A 21,912-nucleotide genomic window follows, 5' to 3' on the forward strand; every position below is an offset into this window, starting at 1 on the left:
CATGCCTTAATGAAATTTTACCTGTTCATTCTTACACCTATTTACAAGGATATAACAAATGAAGTTCCAAAAATGTCAATTATTGTTAATAATTTTTTGTAATGGTGCATGATATTTATCTTGATTCAAAAATAAATAAATTTTATTTTAAACAAACGTTTCTTTAAAGTTTTTAAATCTCTTAAAAGCATCTTCATAGTACAATTGGTTAGCCTTTTGGTTTTATTAAGTATGCAAACATAGGTGTAAAACTTCCAATACCAGAAAATGTTTGAACGTCAGTAAAATGATCATCTTACCAAAGCAAAGACTGATTGTGATTACTATAACTAACTAAGAGTGTAACTAACAAAAGTGCAACAGCAGGGGACAGTTGAGTTGACATTTCAACTGACAAACATAGCTGAATAGTATTAGTATAAAATTACTAAAGACTTGTTTGTCTCAAAATGTTGCATAGGCAAGGGCTCAGTGTCACGTTACTATCCATCAATGATTGAGCCGATAACAGGTGGACAGTCAGGTAGTGCTTTACATGTGGCATTTTCATGTCTCTATTGCATCCCCTGTGATCATATTTGTAACATATGTCATGTTTTTAACTTGTGTCGGCATTCTTCATTGCCATGTTTTTGTTAATATCTGAATATCTGTTATATTTTTGTTAAAACAGGAGTAGCCCGGGTCATGCAAAATTCAATAATGTCTGGTTGAGACAAAAAAACAAAAACAAAACAGAACAAAAGTGCTTATGTATTTGTACTGCAGAATACAACTGTTTATGTATCTGAGCTGGTTGCATGTTAACGAATAAACCATATAAGTACTATAATGCATTTTTAGATTTACATTTTGACAGATTGCCATCATGATCATAGTTAATGAAATCTTTGTGGAATATCATGATGTTAAGCAGAACAGCGTGGACACAGGAAACTGATTGACAGAGTTTTTATTTGGACATTGTTGTGGGTTTGCCTTTACTCCTCGCTTGACCAGTTACTGTCCTCCAGAAATTATGCAGAGTTACTCTGGCCATCAATGTCGTAATGGTGAAGTTCCGTTTGTACCATTCTCTATAAAATAAAGCGTTTAGGATTATGACAAGCAGTAGCGCTGCACTGTTGATCACAATCTCTCAGTCTATTTGAGCCAGTTGATCATGATTTATACATAATTATATATACGTATGTATGCAGGTAGTAATGTGTGTATACTTACTTGTTATAGGCTGCATGTTTCATATAGTTTTTGTCTAAGAAGCGTTTGTAGAAGGTAGCCATTTCCTCACTGGTTAGATTCCTTTTTCTTCCTGCAATGTGGAACAAGAAATCATAGAAGCAAAACACACCTTAAACAGAACAAATCTATCTTTTTATCTTTCACTGTAAATACGGAAAAGCTTGGCCAGTTAATTTACTAAATTCAATCAAATTTTATTTGTACCGTGCTTTTAATAATGGATATTGTCCCAAAGCAGCTTTACAGAAATATATCAATTCAGGATAATAACAGCCAGTCACAGTCAAAATACTAAAAGAGACTGGATCATCATTAGTGCAATTTTTACTGTTATGTGCAACATGGTAGAAGCGTTCAGGTTAACAGTGAGTTTACTGGACGTTCACTAAAACTTGTGTTGGCGGAGAAAAAATGGACTTCTCCTAATTCAGGAATCACCAATGTTATCTGCTAAGGCCTGGAGGCCTGGATTCCATCTAGACAGAACGCTTGATGACAAACTTCAACTGATTAAAGGGACTCCTATTTTGTTGGAATTCCAGTTTTCTGGTGCCAAAGATACCATGCTCAGTAGAGAAATAGTCTCAAGTTTTTTCCACAATTTTCATTCCTAATACCTCACTTCATGTAAGAAATTGATTGTTGTACTGTAAAATTGTATGGAAGATGTATACTAGGACTATTGTGACATAACAACGTCATGATACGCTTTTCTAGGTATCATCATTATCATTAATTGTCAGTGTACTTATCTTTATTACTCAGGGTAAGAAGTAACTGGACATTTCATTTTTCTCTACTTTTCTTTGTGAAATATTTCATTTTTCGCTGAAATCACAGCAGCCCTTGTTGGCAAAACTTCAGGAAAATTATATATTGTGATACATATTGTGCATTGTGAAGATGACGTGATATATTTTTGTCTTATTGCCCACCCCTAATGCAAATACATAAACAACTAAAATGAACTGAATGACTGTTGGACCACTTACCATTCTCATCTCTTTCTGTCAGTCCTCTTACCTTCAGCTGTGACTGTATGTATTCCTCTTTCTCCTATAAATACATTAGTTAGTTAGCTATTATAAGTTAAGCTACCTTCAGAATAATTTCTGGGTCTGACAAGTCAACAAATTTCACTTAAATTAACGAGTTTATACCCACACATACACACACACACTCGCACAATTCACAATGAAACGTTGCTCTCTAGTGGTTAGAAATAAAACAGCTTCTGAAATTCAACAACTGCTGTCATTCTTCACCTTGCTAAAGGTGGTATTCTGTCTTGTCCAGAACTCATGGTTCCAGTCCTCTGTTTCCTGCCTCAGATGCCTCAGTTTCCTCTCCAGCTGGGTCTCATTCTCAGGGATGTGGTATATGATAGGCCGCAGGTTCGACAATCTGTCTGGTGGCCCAATCCAATCATATTTAGAAGTCGGTGCTGGGCTAAATCTGGCTTTCTTAAGCAAAAAAACACAAAAAAAACAGTAAGCCAGGATAGTAGATATAATATTTAGACTCAGAGAGAATTATTAGAAGGCAAGTATTATTTGGGTGCTCCATTATCAAACATATAAATAAATATTTTGATCAATGAATGATCACACACACACAGAGCTCAAAATGTATGAGAAAACATTTAAAATTTGATATAAACAGGTTTTAGAAGCTTGAAATATTTAAAACAAAGAAAGTAAATGCTGAATATACTGAATGTTTAATATTCAAGATACTACACTATTTCTAGGTCCCTATTTAAATGTAAGCAAACTTGTTATATTGACCATGTTAACTGCTTTGTACAAAAGGTCAGATGTTCCTCATGTCTCATCTCTTCTACTGAAGCACTCGTTCAGACCACACTATTCATTATTAGAATAGGCTCATACACAAAATATATCATAATTTAAAGCTCAATAGGATTTGAGCTTTCATGACGTACAGTCATGAAGCGATTTTATATATATAAATATATAAATATGTGTGTGTGTGTGTGTGTGTAAAACTGTAAGTCATTCCTTTCAAATGCTACTGAGCTTTAAATTATGATATATTTTGTGTATGACCCCATGCAGTAGTGAAATACATGGAAATATTTAAATATGATTTATTAGCTTATTTTAATAAATATCAGAAATCTAAAAGGTGTGCATTATAGGTGACACCCAGATGAACACTTTACGGTTAGCTTCATGACTGTACATCATTCCCTTCAAATCCTATTGAGCTTTAAATTATGGTATAATTTGTGTATGGGCCCATTCAGTAGTGAAATTCATATCTAATTTACATAGGATTTAGTAGCTTATTTTAATAAATATCAAAAATCTAAAAGGTGTGCGTTATACCTGACACCTAGATGAACACTTTACAGTTGTGTGTGACTGTAAGTCATTCCCTTCAAATGCTATTGAGTTTTAGATAATGGTATATTTTGTGTATGAGTCCATACAGTCATAAAATACATGGTAATTTTTATATATGATTTCATAGTTTATTTTATTAAATATCAAAAAATCTCAAAAGGTGTGCATCATTGCTGACACCTAGATGAACACTTTACAGTTGGTTATATGACTGTTTGTCATTCCTTTCAAATACTATTGAAGTTAGAATCGTGGTTAACAATGTCGTATGTAACTTTAGAGACGGTCCCTTAATTTCCGCATATCCGCGAATATCGAACATCAACGTCAAACCAACTTCATGCCAGTCTGACCTCCCTGGATAAAAATGTAGCCTTTCTAATTGGTAAGTGGTATTCTCGACAAATCACACACAAACACAGGAACATGGAAAAGAAACTATTATTCAATTTATCAGTTTATTATCCTTTAAACAGTAATTGTCATCCAACTCTGACAATAAAGGCACATTATTTGTGTTTCCAAAACACCCATATCCTGGAATATATCCGGTTGGGAAGAAATGTCATAGTTTAAACTGAAATATAAACAGAAAGCGTTTAGGCTTTAAATGTGTTGTTTAAGAAAATGAAATTTATTTATTTTTTAGACATTCTCAGCTTGCTAATAGCATCTCGTTCAGTACTTAAGTCGTGAAATAATGACTTTATATTTTGGGACTCAACCCCTCGGTCTTTGACAGCTACAAGGTGATTAGTGATTAGCTTGGGAGCTACACACCTCTGTTATCTCCGGCGATGTTTGTTCAGTGATGGGTCGGACACTCGTCAGGACACCACGATTTAAACACCGAGCACGCAAGAACAAGCACCCTACAGTTACATTCATTTTAAATGGCATTACCACCAAACCATCATCCTTCACAGACGTCTAACAACCATGCTAGCGTTCATCTACCACCTCACACTTCAATCACATTCGTTTTCCCACGTGGTTACTTTTTGGGTTGCTTTTAAAATAAAAGTCATTTGCGAGTTGTAAACTCTATGATACTTATGAATATAAATGCTTTTGGAGCAGGCATAAAAAATTAATACACAGAGACTACTATATCTCTACCTGTTCATTATGCAGTTTACGGTAAGGCTTTCTTGTGTAATTATTCATGAACACCGCTTTGTTCTAATCCCTGTTTAGGCTTCTGAAGGATTTGATGGCGGGGGTTAGGAGTGCTGGGTTGGAGCAGGGTGGGGCCGATTATTTGTTCACTTCAGGACATATTTGCAATGTATTTGTACATTCACATGCAGGCTGTTAAGAGGAAGAAAAAAAATCGTGAAAATCGTGTGTCTGCCCCAGGTACTGCAATAACAAGAAAAAAAGTTTTTATATATATATATATATATATATATATATGTGTGTGTGTGTGTGTGTGTGTGTGTGTGTGTGTGCGCGCGCGTGTGTGAGTATGTATGTATGTTTGTGGAACAGCAACATAAACTGGCCCTGCAGAACCTCCATAGCTTCAATAGTTCTTACTCCCAGTCTCAGAGGGGGAATACAATGTTAATTTAATTAGAGCAAGCAAAATATAATAACATCCCCAGATCTCCTCAGAAGACGATACATAGCTGAAACAGGTTAGTTACATTAAAGTCCAATAAACTACAGTGCAGGGCAGTAATCTCCTACTGGGCACATAAATATGCAGCAATCTTGTAGCAAATATTAAATGAGCTCATTTAAACTCCTCAGATTGCTTCTCTCTTTTTTTGAGAAAAATGTATGTGTAATACTAATCCTCATGGGTTTCCGTGTATGAGGTTATAGAATGCTGTGCAAATATAAAATAGTTTGCACAATCAGTTCTTACTGTGTTATTATACTATTATGATCATACTTAACAAAATGTAGTTTCATTTGAAAAACGTGTACTTCATTCTGTAAATTCTCGGCTTCACACTTCCGGTTTCTCCTGTTTCTATGGAGAATAGGTTTATTCCACTTCCTGTTCTTAAACGGTTGTCCAATACATTTCATGGTTTTACACTACAGGCACTGCATTAAGTCATGATGTGATGATTGTGAAACAATGTATTATTAAAAGCTCAAATCAGGTTATAGTCATTTACCAACAATGTTGTACAGGGTGAATACCGAGGACAATGAAAATAAGTTGAGAGTTGTTTCCTGACCAGACTTCCAGTGAGTGACCAACTCTCAAAAAATTAAGCAGAAATTTCAAACAAACAAAAAAAATGAGCACTTTAGTTTTAATGCGTTTATGAAGCAGACTAACAGCCCGCTATATGCCTTTTGAGTTAGGTTAAACTCCGCAGTAATTGTTTGTGTTAACTCGCCAGAGAGCTTCAACGTCCTTCCAGATACTTTACCTTTTGCACGTGCACACACACAATAAATTCAACATTGTGTGCCCCTCTCACAACTGTCCGGTCGGCAACACACAGGACCGGAACCAAATTTATTTACACGTTATCAGGCATAACATCACAGTAAGTGTGCTGTGTTGACCAGTTTTGTGTGTGTGTGTGTGTGTGTGTGTGTCCCCAGCGGTCACAGGTGGTAATGATCTGTAGTTACGCTGTGGCAGTGTTACAACACAACACAGATGCCCGATGGCTGTGCGCTGGTTATGCAGGTGGGTAGCTAACAGACAAACCCCTGATGAAATGTACTGTGTGTCAGATATTAGTCTGAGTGAAGGATATACTAAATGACTAATGACTGAATTGCTACACGGTCTGTTTTGGCTTGTTTTTAGTGTTTGTTCTGCGCTGTCAAAGGTAACTTCTGGCCATCCTTGTGATTACTGTATTTCTTCAGTAAAACACACTAGCTGGCAAAATTATAAGAAATCCCGCACTCAAGCGGGCAATTTTGAACGCTTGTTTGTTTAAAATAAATGATCGACCATGACCGTTCAAATCGTTAAGACAGACAGACTCAGGACTAGCTGTGTAGCTAACGGTGTGACAGCAAGATAAGCTAGCTGTTGGACACAATAAGAGGTTGTCCCACTTGCTAGCTCCCTAGCTAGCACATAATCCAAAGCGGAGATCGTTTTAAATTCAAGGACAGGGTTGTGTTAGTGCAGTGTGTGGCATTTTGATTAGAAATATCAGATTGTCGCGATTATGTAGTTATGCTATTTTATTGGTCGCATTGTATGTTACTGGAGTGACCCAAACCTGACGGCTCTCCCCGTTCAGTGAGTTGGTTTCGTCCGTATGATGGGCGGGGCCGTGTGGTGCAGCTCAGCCTGAATCAGCTGCCTAGGATTTCTGGTATTCACCAGCTGCAGCGTTTTCTGCGCGTTACTGAAGTAGTACAACGCAAAAATATTGGTTCAGTCTAGCTTATGGAAACGGACCTCCACAGAAATGTGCGCGAACGTCTTCGGAATGTTGAAAAGGTGAGAAATAGCCTGGGTGTCTCCGAAGGTGGTGTGACATTTGCCTTTTCTAGTTTAATTGTCTGACGGTGAGCTGGCAAATTGTCTTTTCTGCCCAGACGTGCATGCTGAATGCAGGGCGGTGTGAAACCACTGAGGCATGTGTGTAGGAATAATCACTGCCTTTTTGCGTCGTAGTCCACATCTGAGTGAGAATTTCTGTTGCAAATAATGGTTGCTTTACATGGTGGGAATATTCTGCTCATCTACTGGATCATGTACCAAGCAAAGAGCTTACTGATATCTTGGGTGTTGACCTGATGTGCAGCATCCTACATATGTGTTCTTCTTATAATAATAATAATAATAATAATAGTAGTAGTAGGTTGGGGCATTGGATTGCCTCACCACACCCTAGCTAGCACATAATCCAAGCTGTCATGGTGTGCCCATCCTCACTAGGGAATCAGAGACCTGTAGCAGACCCATGCCATGGTATAATCAGAGCATCCTTTGCTAGAGAAGCATACAAACATAGCTGTAGAGCCGGTGGCTCAACCTTAGTGACCCCATGCATACACACAGAGTGTTAACCATAAGCTGTCATTTAATATGATTTTTTTTTTCCTTCAGAAAAGCATGTAGAGTTAATGCTTTCTTATTGAATGGCAGTTATTTTTATGCACAATGTCATGTTCGTGTTGAAAGGGAAGCTAAATACAAATAATATATATTTAAAAAGGCTACATGAAAATACTTTATAAAGCTAAACATGTTTTCTAGACCATTTAACAGGTTTTAGCGGTGAAATTGGTAATGACCTACATAGAGTGTGTTATTAAATCAGTGTGATTTTTATCCTGGATCATGGGCAATGTCAGTTATGCAGTGAATGACAGTGAGATAAGCTCAGTCCTTCTGCATGGATTGATTTGTCTTTATCTGGTTATATAATCACATAAGACAAGTAGACTACTTTCCCTACGGTCCTTTTCAAAGATGGCTGTAACACACAAGTAAAGGTCTAAGATACACTATCCACACTTCCTGATGTCAGTTGGAACCTTATTTATTTTTCTAAATAGAGATTTAACAAATAATCCTGGACAGCTTCTACATTGAAATTGAAAGCGTTGAATTGATTGTCTGTGAAAGAAGCAGCGATGTATCACTTACCAATACCAGCAATTATAAGCAGATAGATGGTGACCTTATTCATTCGCCAGTCTTTAATATTAAGTTAATTTCAGCCGGAAGTATTCCTGATTCTGCACAGAAGTGTAAACAATCCTTACTTGCCACCCTATTGCATCTTATTCTTTTTGTCCTACGCAAAAGTTTCTAGACAAAATGTTCAAGCTATAGTTTCGTACCTATAGCTCGAACAGTCTCTTCACGTTTTCTACAATTCTTTGAACTTTTCAAGGAACAATATGACCGCTCTCGGCTTTTCTGTATTCCCTCATTTATTCTCAGCACACACTTCTTCCTAGTCAGAAATTCCATGGCCTATCCCAGGAATTGAACCTGGATGGGATGCTAGTCCATCGCAGGGCACTACAGACACACACAAATTTGCATACTCATTTAGTTTTCTATATATTTTAACAGCCCCCCATAATGAAGATGGTTTGACAGTGTTTAAAACATTTCCCTGATGCATAACTGAAAAAAAAAAAACACTCACTGATAACCTTGTAAGACAGTCAGAATGTGTGATAACACAAAACAGCTTCAGTTTTCATTTGAAACATTCCTTTCAGATAAGAGGTGCAAACATAGACCCAAAAATGGGTTCTTTAGAAGCCGTGTACCTGGACTATCTCAGATACGTTGATGGCATTTTTGATATTGCTCCAGACACACCTAACGAGCTTCAGCTTTTTGGTTATTCTTTGTAAAAGTGTACTCCACAGAAAGAGTATCCTCCTGAAAGAAATGTGATCAGTTTTTCACTGGGGAAGAAAAGACTGGCTCATCGCTCCATTGAGCACCTTCATACCAACAGAGTTAAGGATTCCTCCTTTCCAGTGGCAAGAGACAGTTTAATAGCAGTGGACATAACAGTAATAACATATCTGTTCGAATTACCAGTTGTGGAAGCTAAAGGAAGAACTAAAGTTCAGAAAGAACTTCAGAGCCACATGAAATGAATGTCTTACTTTGAACACGGTGTTTTTTTTTTTTTTATCTACTGTATGGCCTCCTACGGATTTAGAAGTGCTTTAATCTGCTGTGGATTAAGGACGATTGTCAGAAATGGCCTATCTAATTATATACAATTAGCTTCAGATATACAATCCTTCTTTTATCAGGCAAGCATCCCAGGCAGAAATGTCTTTCAAGTCGTGGTGAAAAAAGATTCTGTCGCTTTAACAGCCAAGACTGTGACCTGCGACTGTGACGCCGCAGACATCTCTGTGGCATAACAGCAGCGGCTCTCTACTGCCAATAAAATGCTTTCCACGGTCTTTAAATTTGTAGAGGGTGCAGGGACCAAAGCTTGCGAGTGTGTTTTCTTTGCTGGTTCGTAAGAGCATTTACTTCTCATTGCATATCCCCTCTGGAGCAGAGCTTGTAAGTACTACTGCTCTAATGCTGTTAGTATCACATTGTAGACTAATTTCAGGTAATGAATTTAACCTGAGCTAGCGAACATGCCTCCCTAAGCGAAATGATTCTTTGAATGATATGGCTATGCTTAGGTAAGCATTTGCTTTTTCTTTCTGTTATGACCAGACTGCTGCAGTCAGATATCACAAAATTAACACATGAACTCCATTAATTACATTTATGGCCAGAGTCAGGTGCTCAGAAGGCCACCACATGAAAGTGAGCTGGATATTGAGCCTTCTGGTTTTTATTTAATAATTATTACTGCCGGTTTTGTTGCCGCTCTTGTCAACATGTTACATTGCCAACAACCCTTTAATTATACAAGAGTGGCTAATCTACCACTGCTTGTGAGACCTCGTCAGGATGTTTCAGTAAATTTGTTTGCTTTATTCTTTCATGACTGGTCGTGATGGTTGGAGGACCTGGAGGTAGGAAAATGGGCTGAGCGGACACTGTTCATCCAGAAACATCAGAATCTGGCATAAAGTCTAGTCAATGTTTTTAAAATAATAATGAAAAAAAAAAACTTTGACTTTTAGATTTCTGTACTCCAGAATTTCCACATAATGGTTTTCTCTTGGTCTACAAATGTCTTGCCTGTTTCATTCTCTGTTGTTTTCTTCCTTTGTTATCTCTCTCTTCATTTTTTCTCCTACACACACCCACTCTCTCTCTCTCTCGCTTTCTCTCTTTCTCCCTGTCTCCCTCACTCAGCCTGTTTGGGAAGCCCTTTGATGGTGGGAAGAGGACAATGGACCATGGCAGCCAACAGCAACAGCAACCACAGACCCAGTACATGGCTGGGCCGTTCCAGGCATACATGGGCCCTCAGGGTCCATACCCTGGGCCCCACCCCACCCTGGTGCGCCTGGATGAGCTGCAAAGGGAAGTGGTGGCATTAGGACAGCAAGTGTTTTCCTTCAGCGGCCTGCAGAGTGACAGAGAGTACAAACGACTCGAGCGGGAGCTGGCACGACTCCAGCTGGAGGTGGATCAGGTCAGGAGCTTGGGTCATCTTGTTCCTAGATGTCACATGTCTTGTGAATACATTGGTGAAATATGAGGGATGCTAAGTTTTATATAGAGACTCTTGTGCCATGCACACTTGAATAACATATGTTTGGAATGTGTCATGAGTTTGGTACATGATTCTGTCTCCTCAAATATGTCAGGAACTTGGCATTTATACATGTAGCACGTGTGTGTGTGTGTGTGTATGTGTGTGTGTGTGTGTGTATGTGTACATATATAATATATAATATAATATAATATATAATTAGAGATGCACCAAAGGCTATTTCTCACGCCATGGGCCAATAGTTTAAAAACATCCGATGATCAGGGCCGATTATATCTAGTCAATCAGAAGAGGGCGGGAAAACACATTGAATTTGCGGTGTGTGTAAAGATGTCGTCTCTTGTGTGTAATGACAAAAAACTGCAGTTTGTAAAGTCTGTAATCTCTGCACTGATAAATTTTACAACAGAAGTGAGCAGTAGTGAAGCGGGAGTTTCGGCGTAAAGTCTAATTTTTTATTTAAATTTTATCTAATTTTTGTGACGCTGCTCACACTGAATTACAGGGCCAGTACACCATTGAAAGATTTAAATGAAGGTGAGTTGACAAAAAAGTATAAAAAAATATATTTGTAGGGTAGTATATTTCGTATCCGGTTAATGTTAATATATAAAAAAGTTTATATTATATATTACCAGTTTGATGTTCAATGATGAAGTAGAAATGTTTTTGTTTGTGGTGAGTGAATGTGAGACTAACAGGAGGTTTTTTACAATTCAGTCAATGTTAATATGAATTAATAACATTCAATAAGTTAAGAAATGTTAATTTAATCTTTAATCACTCTGAATAATCAGTTATTGGTATCGGCTGAGAAATTTAGTATCGGTGCATCTCTAATGTGTGTGTGTGTGTGTGTGTGTGTATGTGTGTGTGTGTATGTGTATATATATATATATATATATATATATATATATATATATATATATATATATATATATATATATAATGACGCACATTTTTTTTTTTTTTTTGATTTCTGATATTTATTAAAATAAGCTATGAAATCATATGTAAATATTGCCATGTATTTCACTACTGCATGGGGTCATACACAAAATATATCATAATTTAAAGCTCAATAACATTTGAAGGGACTGACTTAGTCACATATACACTTATATATAAGTGTATATATAATATGGAATGTTTTTAGGTGGTGTTCAGCTCTTTGTGGGAGCATAAGTGTATGGCTATTGAATTAATAAGTTTAATTTTCTTTAATGTGAAAGAACTGAACAGCAGTGCATTGTGCTAGGTCAATTTAGTATCAGTTCTTATTGCATGTTTGTCACTCACACTCTAATAAAGCTGACAGTTAAAAGCTGTATTAAAGAACCTTTTTTTTTTTTGCTGTTACTTGAATGATGAATTGCTCCAGCTGTTATTTGATATACAAATTGTAAATTAGTCAAATGTTTGGACACACTAGATCGAATATATATTTTTCATGGTCTTGGTGAAATTTTGTGAAAGTGTATGCTTGAAATTTGTTTCTTTGTGCTTGGCCTTGTTTGTAAACTTTAAGAAAAGCCTTTTAAATGAAGCCCCTCCATGTAACGGGTTGAGAAGAGCCCAATATTGTGCAAAACTTCATCAGGAATACTGTTAATGTCTTCATTAGTATTCTGAAATAGTAGAGAATATTAAAAATGGATTTAGCTTACTATTAGATATAATGAAAGCTAAACTTCTACAGTAGTCTGTATGATGGCTTGTAGGTGGTGTTGTAATTTACACCCAACTGATGATAGCATATGTGTATCTAACCCCCAAGGTGGAGACGGAGGGACGGATGGAGCTGCAGCAGGCTCGGAAGAGGGCAGCCGGGGAGGTGGAGGGGTTGTTGCGCTACCTGGAGGGTAATGCTACTCACCCATCTCGAATAGCTATAGAGGAGCTGAGCCAGGAGACACAGAGGCTCCTTCTAGCAGGGGTGGTGGCTCCATTTCGGCAAGGACAGGCTCAGGATGCAGCTGAGACTGGTGAGGACCTTGTGGAGGCTGTGCAGGATGTGGCAATGCGCCTGGCCCAGATCAAGACAGGAGGAAGTGTGCCGCTCAGGAAGGCCCGTTATCGCGCTCTTACCCGCGTCTGTGCTGTACAGGATGTGCTGGAGGGCCGCGTTCGCACGCACACACTTGCACTGCCTCTGTCTGAGGAGACCCATGAGGCCGTGCAGCGCATCAATCATGTGATGGTGCAGGTTAGCAATACGGAAAACACTGGGTTTAACAATCTGGCAACAGTTCAAGACGAAATCTTTGTGCTTTCCTTACATATTAGGCTTCTTTGCTAGTTTAGGTGCACTAGGCAGCAGATGCAGAGACTGACTGATGAATGTGTTTGCAGGTGAGTGGTGCCCGCTGCCAGCTGGTTGCACTGCTGATGGGGTTGAGTGGCCGGGATAGCTGTGCCCACCTAGCACGTGTCCTCACTGAGCTGTTAGTGGAGCTGGATGCACTGGACGTGTCCAGTAACACAGCCGTCAGGAACTACAGGAAGCAGGTGGTGGAAGAGATCAACGGTCTCCTTAAACACCTCGACCTGGAGGGGGAGGGAGATGACACTTGCAGGTACATACATGCACTGAAATATGTACAATGGTTTTGCCATCCTTTTGGGAGGGGGATTATAGTGTTGTTAAATACCAGCCTTGGTATTTTATACAAAGACTCATTTCTGCCTTTTCTTTAATGGTCTGTTTCAAATCTCTGATTAAAAAATGCAGTTTGATTTAATGCAAGTTTAAATTAATGTGTTTAAAGTGTAACTCAACCAGTAGATTTTGTCTGCAGACAGATATGTGCACGGTCAAACAGAAATAAAAAAAAAACTAGTATGTTAACTTAAGGCTCATATCGAGCTCCTGAAATGCTGTTCTATTCAAGTCCCACACTCAAACCTCACTGTGTAATTTCTAATGAACTGTTTGAGAGAGCAGTGCAGCATATTTATTAGGCTGCATGAGAGAATATTTGTCATCAGCAGATTCCCCAGCGCTCGGGTTCTGGTGTTCGGAGACAAATTTAGTTACTTGTTAGATAACAGAGCTGTGCATGTAATAAAGGTTTATCTTTTAGGAGATGAACTTGAGTTGAGGGGTTGAATTCTTCTCCCTATAGCTATTTTCATAGTCTAGCGTTTGATGTGTAATATATTTATTTGTTGAGTTGTTTAAGAGCTTCGCGTAATGGCGGAATATGGGATGCACACCACCATTTATTTATTTCTTTGTTCTCCTAATTTCATCCAACTCTGGGGTACACACAGGGTTTGCATACCCTGTGTTAAATATTCGGAAAGAATACCACTAGACATTATAAACCTACAGACTCTCGTTTTTATTTATAGTACAGCTCTTCACACCCCAGGAACTGCAAAAAATAAACCTCAATTACATACAGCTGCTAAGACTTGAATACATGAGCAGTAAGAATAATGAGTTCTTTAAGAAAAATAAGATGTGTGAATAATTTTATATTCTTGTAGGTGGATTTCATAAGTAAATCATAAATTAATATTGATTTACCCATGTTGCCCATTTTAGGCAAATGGTTGCTTGTGAATCTCAGACAATTCACAGGACATGTGCACAGGACAGTGTGCTGTTATAATAGATAAAAAAAGATTTAGAGTGATACCATAGAAGAATCATATTTGCTTTCTAAAAGAGGTATATTTGGTTTTCCATAAAGAACCTTTTAACTTGTGATTCTTTAGCAATTTTGTTGTTGTTGGGATAAAATTTGTTTACTATTCTGTGGTAGCAATCAACTGTTAGTTTTGGAAAAACAAATGATTCTACTATGGCATCAAGAACATTTTCTGTCACCTTTTATTTTTGAGAGTCTTCTTTCATGATATTTGCCTGTGTACTGTAGATCGGTTGTATTCTTCAAATTCCAATTTTATTTGTCACACACACAACCATACGCAGTACGACATATAGTGAAATGGCTTTTTATGGCTGCCTGTGACATAAAATAAAATTTACATAGTGTTAGAAAAAGGGGGACGTAAAAAAGTAGTTAAAAATATAATATAAAGATATATAAAGACTGGGGCATGCTGGCTTAGCGGTTAGTTGATGTGTGGAGTTTGCATGTTCTCCCTGTGCTTTGAGTGTTTCCTCCTCCACTCCAAAGACATGCGCTGTAGGCTGATTCGCATTTCCAAATTGTCCATAAGGTGTGAATGTCTGTGTGTATGTGTGCGATTGTGCCCTGAGATGGGCACAATCCAGGGTGTCCCCTGCCTTGTGCCCCAAGTTCCTTGGGATAGGCTCCAGGCTCCCTGCGACTCTGCACTTTCTGCCACACATCTTTAAATCCATCCATCCATTTTCTCTACAGATTATCCTACACAGTGTTAAAAAAAAAAAAAAAAAGTGTAAAAAGTTCAGATATGTGCAGTTGTGTAATATAATGCTGTGCAACATTAAGCTGAGGTAGTTGACAGGGTAATACAGGATAAAGTGGTTACTGAAGAGAAATGAATAGAAGATGTAGGTGGTGTGGGTGTTGTGTAAACAAGTCCAAGCTCTAGTCCTAAGTCTTGTCCTGGTTCAGGGGCTAAATGGCCTGTGGGAAGAAGCTCCTCCTCATTCTCTCTGTGTTGGCCTTCAGGGAGTGGAAGCGCTTCTCTGAGCGCAGCAGAGAAAAGAGTCCATTGTTTGGATGGCTGAGGTCCTTCACTGTTTTCCTGGCCTTGGTCCAGCACTGCTTGCTGTAGATAGACTGCAGGTCTGGGAGCTCATTGGGGATGGTGATCACACCACCTCCTGGCGATCCCGCCCATCCTGCTTGGTGCTGTTCCCAAAGCAGGCTTTGATGCTGTTTTAGTTTTGTTTTTTACAAAAGCAATGTACAAGAATCTGTATCTAAATTTGAGTGGTAATGTTCTAATTTTTCATTTCCAGGTATGACTTGACGCAAAATGACTCCATCCGTGAAATTGAGGCCATCCGAGGACGTGTGTCTGTGCTGCGGGGAGAGGTAATGAGACAGGGTATAGCAGGCCAGGGGTTGGAGCTTCAGAGTCTTCTAACTCATCTGGACCAAGTGGACACCGGACGGAACCCGTGCATTCGAGAGGCACGGCGAAGGGCTGTGCTGGAGATCCAGGCAGTCATCACCTATCTTGACCTCCGAGAAGCCCTCGGCCGCCGTAACCCAGGACCAGATGAATCCCCACCTCACACGGCTGTGTGGCGTGTCCTTGCCAGCCTCTCTGAGCTGCATTTCCAAGTGCTCGGCTTTGATGGAAAGAGAGCTGACAAGAGCTACATGGTGCTTGAGGAGTTGCTGACCAAGCAGCTTCTGGCTCTGGATGCCGTGGACCCTCAGGGGGACCAGGAAACAAAAACAGCACGTAAACAAGCGGTAAAATATGCCCAGAACATCCTCAGCTACCTGGACATGAAGACAGATGAGTGGGAATACTGAGAAAGAAAATAGAATAAAAGCAGAATACTGGAAAGATTCACTTGCACAAAGTGCTTTGAAAATGTTTTGTGCCTAGTTAATGGCATGGTGGCGGAGGACTTGCACAAGTCGAATTTGTATATAAAAGACTTTGTCCTAGATGGTCAATTTTTTTCCCCCTACATGCACTACAATTGCTCCTTTTCAATTTGTCTGGTTATTATCCTAGTCAATGGGCAGTGGGCCAGTTGTTACTGAAAACAGCAGTTTTGTTCACTAAACTGTCCGCAAGCAAACCTATGCAGCATTTGAGTGTTCTTGTTAAGATTCTGGCTCCATGATCTGCTTTTTTGTTTACTTTGTGCTCAGTGTGGTATGGAGCTAAAACCCTGTTTTCCCAGTCGACCAATTGTCTATAAGGAGCATGTTAGGAGGAAGTTCATCTGCGGTCTTTACTTAGTGTAGTTGCAACATAGGACTGTATTCCTGCCTACACCATAACTTTTCTCATCAGTATGGAAATGATTAACCACATGGCAGACACAAACATTTAACAAAAAATAAGGGATGGCCCATGTTTGAGCTCTGTAGATTGGCTGGCCTGAATAAGTAGCATAGAAAGATCTGTCCCAGGATTGGGAATTTTCACACAAATATTTAAAATAATAATAATAATAATAATAATAATTTTCTTGGATTACAAACGACTTAGTTTTGTTAAGCCTTTGTTGGCAAAATGCATACATTACATATAAAGATCAGCCTTTGTGAAGTGTTCTGTTTCAAGTGGGGTATGGTAGAGAGAAACAGTGCCTGAAGATGATCAAAAAGAGATTATCTTGAGAAAATCAAATCGTTACAAGTCGTATACCAACTAATGATGTTGCAGTGTGACTGAATAGAAACGGGAAAAACATTTTTAGCTATTGTGTGTAAAGGCTTTTTAGCTTTGTGTGTGTGTGTGTATGTTTGGTGTGGGTGGGGGGTGGAGGGGTGGGGGGGCAGACATGATGCTGATCAAAGTAGACAGGGAATTCTAGAACATTCCACACAGATGAAGTAGAGTGTCACAAGCTATCAAAATAGCACCTAAAAATCGTTCAGCCCTTTTCTCTTTCTCAAATGGTCAGGGTTTCCATGGTTACAAACATCAGGGCTTTGTCCCCTCCTTCTGTTGAGTTCATAAGAGCATTTCCCTGTGAATATGCAGTGAGTCATGCTGCATGATCAGATTAATCAGCTTTGACTAACCTGACTCTCCTCAACCCAATCATCCAACATTCCATCATTAGTTTTTTTTCCCCCTCACTTTCTTTTTTTCTGTCTTCCACCTAAACATTCTCCACTCCTTCAGCTGAGTCTGTCTAAGCTCTACATATGCTTGTTCTGGGATTGTTGATCATGAAAACCTTTGCACTCAAACCTTTGGAAGTACTTGGCTGTCTTAAGATTTTTGTTTTCTGCATCTGCTGGTCATGAGAGAAGACCAATATCAGAAAGTATAAGCAAATGGGGTCATTTAGAGTACACCCGAAATAACTAAATTCAACAGAGGATGTGATGCAATAAGATGCTAGTGCAAAGGACAGAAAACTGGGACAGGGAAATGAAGCTGTGAAATATGCAGGAGGTAAAGAAAAAGCCAGATGTGGTAACTGCCCAGGGGTTTGTTGTGGTCTCGTAGTCTGCTTGTGTCATTGTCACATTCTGTCTTCATTGGGTGTTGTCTGAGTTTGTGGCGGCCATTGTGTCAGTCAAGCTGAAAAAGTCGTATCCCAGACAAAGCCAAATACTGAACTAAATGCAGACTGAAAATCCAATCAAAATGCTTCATATTTGTGCACTTAACTTCTGTCTGGACAGCTATGACAAAGCACATAAACGTGCTCAAATTTGCACATTATATGCAGTTTAGTGGTTCTCCCAGACCCACACAGTGGTCACATATAAATGTGCTATCATTCTCCAGTGCCAGCAGAAAGTGTAAAAGTGGTTTGAGTGCAACACGTATAACAGTTGCATTGTTTTTCCAACACGCCACATTTCAATTAACCCGGTGCTTCGTTTACAAATTTAGACATGGCTTGAGGCCATTTCTGGTTTTTTGGAGAATTCAAAATGAGTTGTCTTTTTTTCTTCTGAACAGATCCATGTATTCTCCCTTTTTCTGTGAAAGTCATGCAATCATCTCAGTGAAGGTGTCTCCATGGTGACAATACAATGTGTGGATTTGCCTCAAACTAAAACAATTACAACATACACCTCTGTGAGAGGTAATGTTAGTTGATATTTTCAGTGCTGTAGGATAGGAATTCATGTTTCAGGCCTAGTTAGAGTAGCAGCACTCTGTAAAGTGAGAATAATTGGATTTTAAAAGTCATTTACTCTTAAATACTCATCAATTTCAATTCAGCGGTTTAATTTCAGAAGCACTTTCCATATGAATTTCTGTAGCATCTTGGGAACAAAGCAACTCTGGAATCTCTAATTTAGTACTAGAGATTGATATCTGATCTGGTGCTAAAACACTCACAAACACTTGTAAACACTTGTATCCTGTACTACAGAGTATTACTTGTTAGCTTTTTTTGTTTGTTTGTTTGTTTGTTTGTTTTTTTATAACAGTGTGATGTAGGCTGGTACACAGTGTCCGCTGTTTACTTTTGTCTAGCAGACCCAGATGTTTAAATGTCACTGGTGGATGGATGCAGGTAAATCAATAGAAGTTCCAGCTTATTGAGAGATACTATAAATGACCCCTTACATCTTGAGGTATGTAATTAGCTATAAAGCACTTTCAGTTCAGTGGATTTTAGTTTCATCCCATGCTCTTTCCTCTCTAGTGCCAAAATATAAAGTGTTTATGCTTGTAGCATATCACATAAACCACAAAGAACATCAGCTGCATAGATGTAGAATGTAACGAGGAATGTCCTATTTCTGTGGCATACCAAAGGTTCCCTGGTCTTAACCTTGCATAACGATCAAGGGAAATTTGGTATTAAATAAAAGAGAAGGGAAATTGTAGTTTTATTTTACTTATCAGACCACTTGAAGGAGAATGTGTTTATGTGGTCAGGTTTATAGAATACTTTTCTCAATGTTACATACCATTTGAGATGTTGATTGTGCGAGGCTTGCTTTGTGTGCTGTCTGGAGTACGCTTGTACAGAAAAAGCACACAATTTTGAACAGCTGTATGAATGTGTTGATTAATTGGAGTATTTACATTTTATTTATCTCGTTAAGGAAGGCGATAAATAAAAGGTGAATAAAAATCCTGTGCATGGCAAGATGTTCATTTGTGCCTGAACTGGATCAGCTTGTTTCTATGGCAACATTTCCCATTGGAAAGCAAATGGCAGGTAAAGTATTCAAAAAATGCAGTTGGATCAAATGCTATTAGGAACACCTAAGACCTCCCTTGTTCTTCATTTTACAGAATCAAGACTAATCACATGGTGTTGAGATTCATCCAGTAAAGTACACTTATTTCACCTGCTTATCTGCTGTGCACTGGCAATCCAAAATACCTTCCAGATAAAAGTTCAGCTATCCACATACCTGTCAGTGTGGTGCTGTGCAGCCTGTGATGTTTATATCAAAAGACAAGATCAGAGTCACTGAAGTCAGTATTGAGATTAACAGCACTAGGTTTTTGTACATGTGCTTCTGCTTGTTAAGAGTGTGACAAATGTGCAATAGGTAACATACTTACCTAGAAATGCATGTAGAACGTGCAGGGAAAAAGTTGATGCAATATTAGCAACAGCCTACCATACTTCTGTATTTACATGTACCTCCTGTCACATGTTATAAGCACCCTCAAAACCGCTTCAGTTCAACCCTGTTTTCTTCAGAAAGGTAAATATAGAAGATAGTGCCAACAATCTTTTGCTAAAGTGAAAAAAAAAACATGCCCTTCTACCAAAACACATGATAAAGCAAGATTATATCTAGGATGGGCTTTTCTACACTGTTAAAAGCAAAGGTGAAACAGGTACACTTGAATTAATGGCTGGATTATGTAAAGACTGATTGAGCTCCAACACATATGGTATAACTCAGTGCTTTGTGATTAGTATAAGTGTATATAGATGGGATTGAATATAATGCTAGATAAATAATGGCTAATGATTTTTGCAATGCAGTTAGCTATGGCATGTTGGGCAAAAACCTCCATGTATATACAAGAGGTTTTTACAAAGAAAAACCCAACATTGCTTGCTAGGCATGCTGCACCATGCTTAGGACAACCAAATCATTTCAGTCAAGTTTCACAAGATATGGATGAGTGAATGAATCAACACTTTATTAGGAACACCTACACATTCATGCAAGTATCTAATCAGCCAATCATGCGGCAGCAGTGTAATGCATAAAATCATGCAAAGGTGGACAAGCAGCTTTATGTTACATTATGTTCACATCAACCATCAAACTTATGAAAAAATTTGATCTCAGTGTTTTTGACTGTGGCATGATTGTGCAAGACAGGCTGGTTTGAGTATTTCTATAATTGCTGGGATAACTCCTGGGATTTTCACACACAATAGTCTCTGGCGTTTGCTCAGAATGGTGCATTAAAGAAAAACATCCAGTGAGTGGCAGTTCTACAGACAGAAACACCTTGTTGATGAGAGCGGTCAACGGAGAATGGCTAGACTGGTTACACAGAAAGTCTGTCTACTGTGTACAATTGTGTGGAGCAGGAAAGCATCTCAGAATGCACAACATGTTGAACTTTGAGGCGGATGAGCTAAAACAGCAGAAGATCACATTGAGTTCCACTTCTGTCAGCCAAGAACACAAAGCTGAGGCTGCAATGGGTACAAGCGCACCAAAACTGGACAGTTGAAGACTGGAAAAACCTGGTCTGATGAATCTCCATTTCTGCTGAGGCACACAGACGGTAGGGTCAGAATTTGGCACCAACAGCATGAATCCATGGACCCAACCTGCCTTGTATCAACGGTTCAGGCTGGTGGAGGTGGTGTAATGGTGTGGGGAATGTTTTCTTGGCACACTTTGGGGCCGTTAATACCAATCAATCATCGCTTGAGTGCCACAGCTTATTTGAATATGGTTGGTGACCATGTGCATCCCTTCATGGCCACAATTTATCCGTCTTCCAATGACTACTTCCAGAATGATAATGCACCATTTCAAATCAAACTTTTTAAAGCAAGGTTGAATAGATTTCTTTTTAAGACTTGGAATTTCTTTAGTCTCTCAAGCACTGAAAATTCATACCAATGTTCACTCTCGTCAAACCTTTGGTTACAGTCCCTTTCTTTTTGGACACTTTTTCCTACACATACGATTGCTTCATAAAGACATACCGTTAATTCCGCTGTAATCCTTGGATATGCTTATGCTTCCCTCCTGTTTTTTTTATTCAGCCTACCTTTGTACATGCCCATACCAAATTACTGATGGCAAGAATTCCCTCATATCCCAAATAGATTGTTGCTTGGATGGCAGTTAGTAAATTGAAAGCTGTAGTACATAACCTTTAGCTGAGTACAAATCCCCCTAGTGGATTTATGTAATGATTGTAAGTCACATCTCATGAGTATTCAAACATGTTATACAAAATGGCTCCCGAGGACATATGTATTTGCCTACTTGGTAGACATGGACCATCTTAACTGAACAGATTAATATGTTATTACTGTAATGTAAGCTAGCTAGCTAAAACAACCAAACTTGGGTGCAAATTCCACAATGTGGCTAAATTATCTGGTAGGTAAGTATTCAGCTAATTAG

The 21,912-nt window shown here is 38.7% G+C and overlaps 2 protein-coding genes across 7 annotated transcripts; one reads left to right on the forward strand and one right to left on the reverse strand.

Moving 5' to 3' along the window:
- Nucleotides 1–733: 733 nt before the first annotated feature.
- Nucleotides 734–4,618, reverse strand: LOC108263202 (cytochrome c oxidase assembly factor 8). The gene is made up of 5 exons (XM_017463770.3): nt 4,392–4,618; nt 2,508–2,705; nt 2,235–2,298; nt 1,222–1,312; nt 734–1,076 (listed from the first exon to the last, which is right to left on the reverse strand). Exons 1-5 carry the CDS (start codon nt 4,509–4,511, stop codon nt 953–955), a joined length of 597 nt encoding a protein of 198 aa, XP_017319259.1. The 5' UTR covers nt 4,512–4,618; the 3' UTR covers nt 734–952.
- On the forward strand, nt 3,912–20,045 carry bag5 (BCL2 associated athanogene 5). 6 transcript variants are annotated; one of them, XM_017463765.3, is made up of 6 exons: nt 3,934–3,996; nt 6,183–6,270; nt 10,354–10,636; nt 12,495–12,923; nt 13,070–13,293; nt 15,639–20,045. In XM_017463765.3, the coding sequence occupies exons 2-6, from the start codon at nt 6,248–6,250 to the stop codon at nt 16,162–16,164; spliced, it is 1,485 nt and encodes a 494-aa protein (XP_017319254.1). In that variant the 5' UTR covers nt 3,934–3,996; nt 6,183–6,247; the 3' UTR covers nt 16,165–20,045. The 6 variants fall into 6 exon arrangements, with proteins under 6 accessions (XP_017319256.1, XP_017319254.1, XP_017319258.1 ...); XM_017463766.3 differs by lacking the exon at nt 3,934–3,996 and adding an exon at nt 4,734–4,751; XM_017463767.3 differs by lacking the exon at nt 6,183–6,270 and having other exon boundaries at nt 3,912–3,996.
- Nucleotides 20,046–21,912: the final 1,867 nt, after the last annotated feature.

The sequence above is a fragment of the Ictalurus punctatus genome, chromosome 3 (genome assembly GCF_001660625.3).
Source record: "Ictalurus punctatus breed USDA103 chromosome 3, Coco_2.0, whole genome shotgun sequence".
Taxonomy (NCBI): Eukaryota; Metazoa; Chordata; class Actinopteri; order Siluriformes; family Ictaluridae; genus Ictalurus; species Ictalurus punctatus.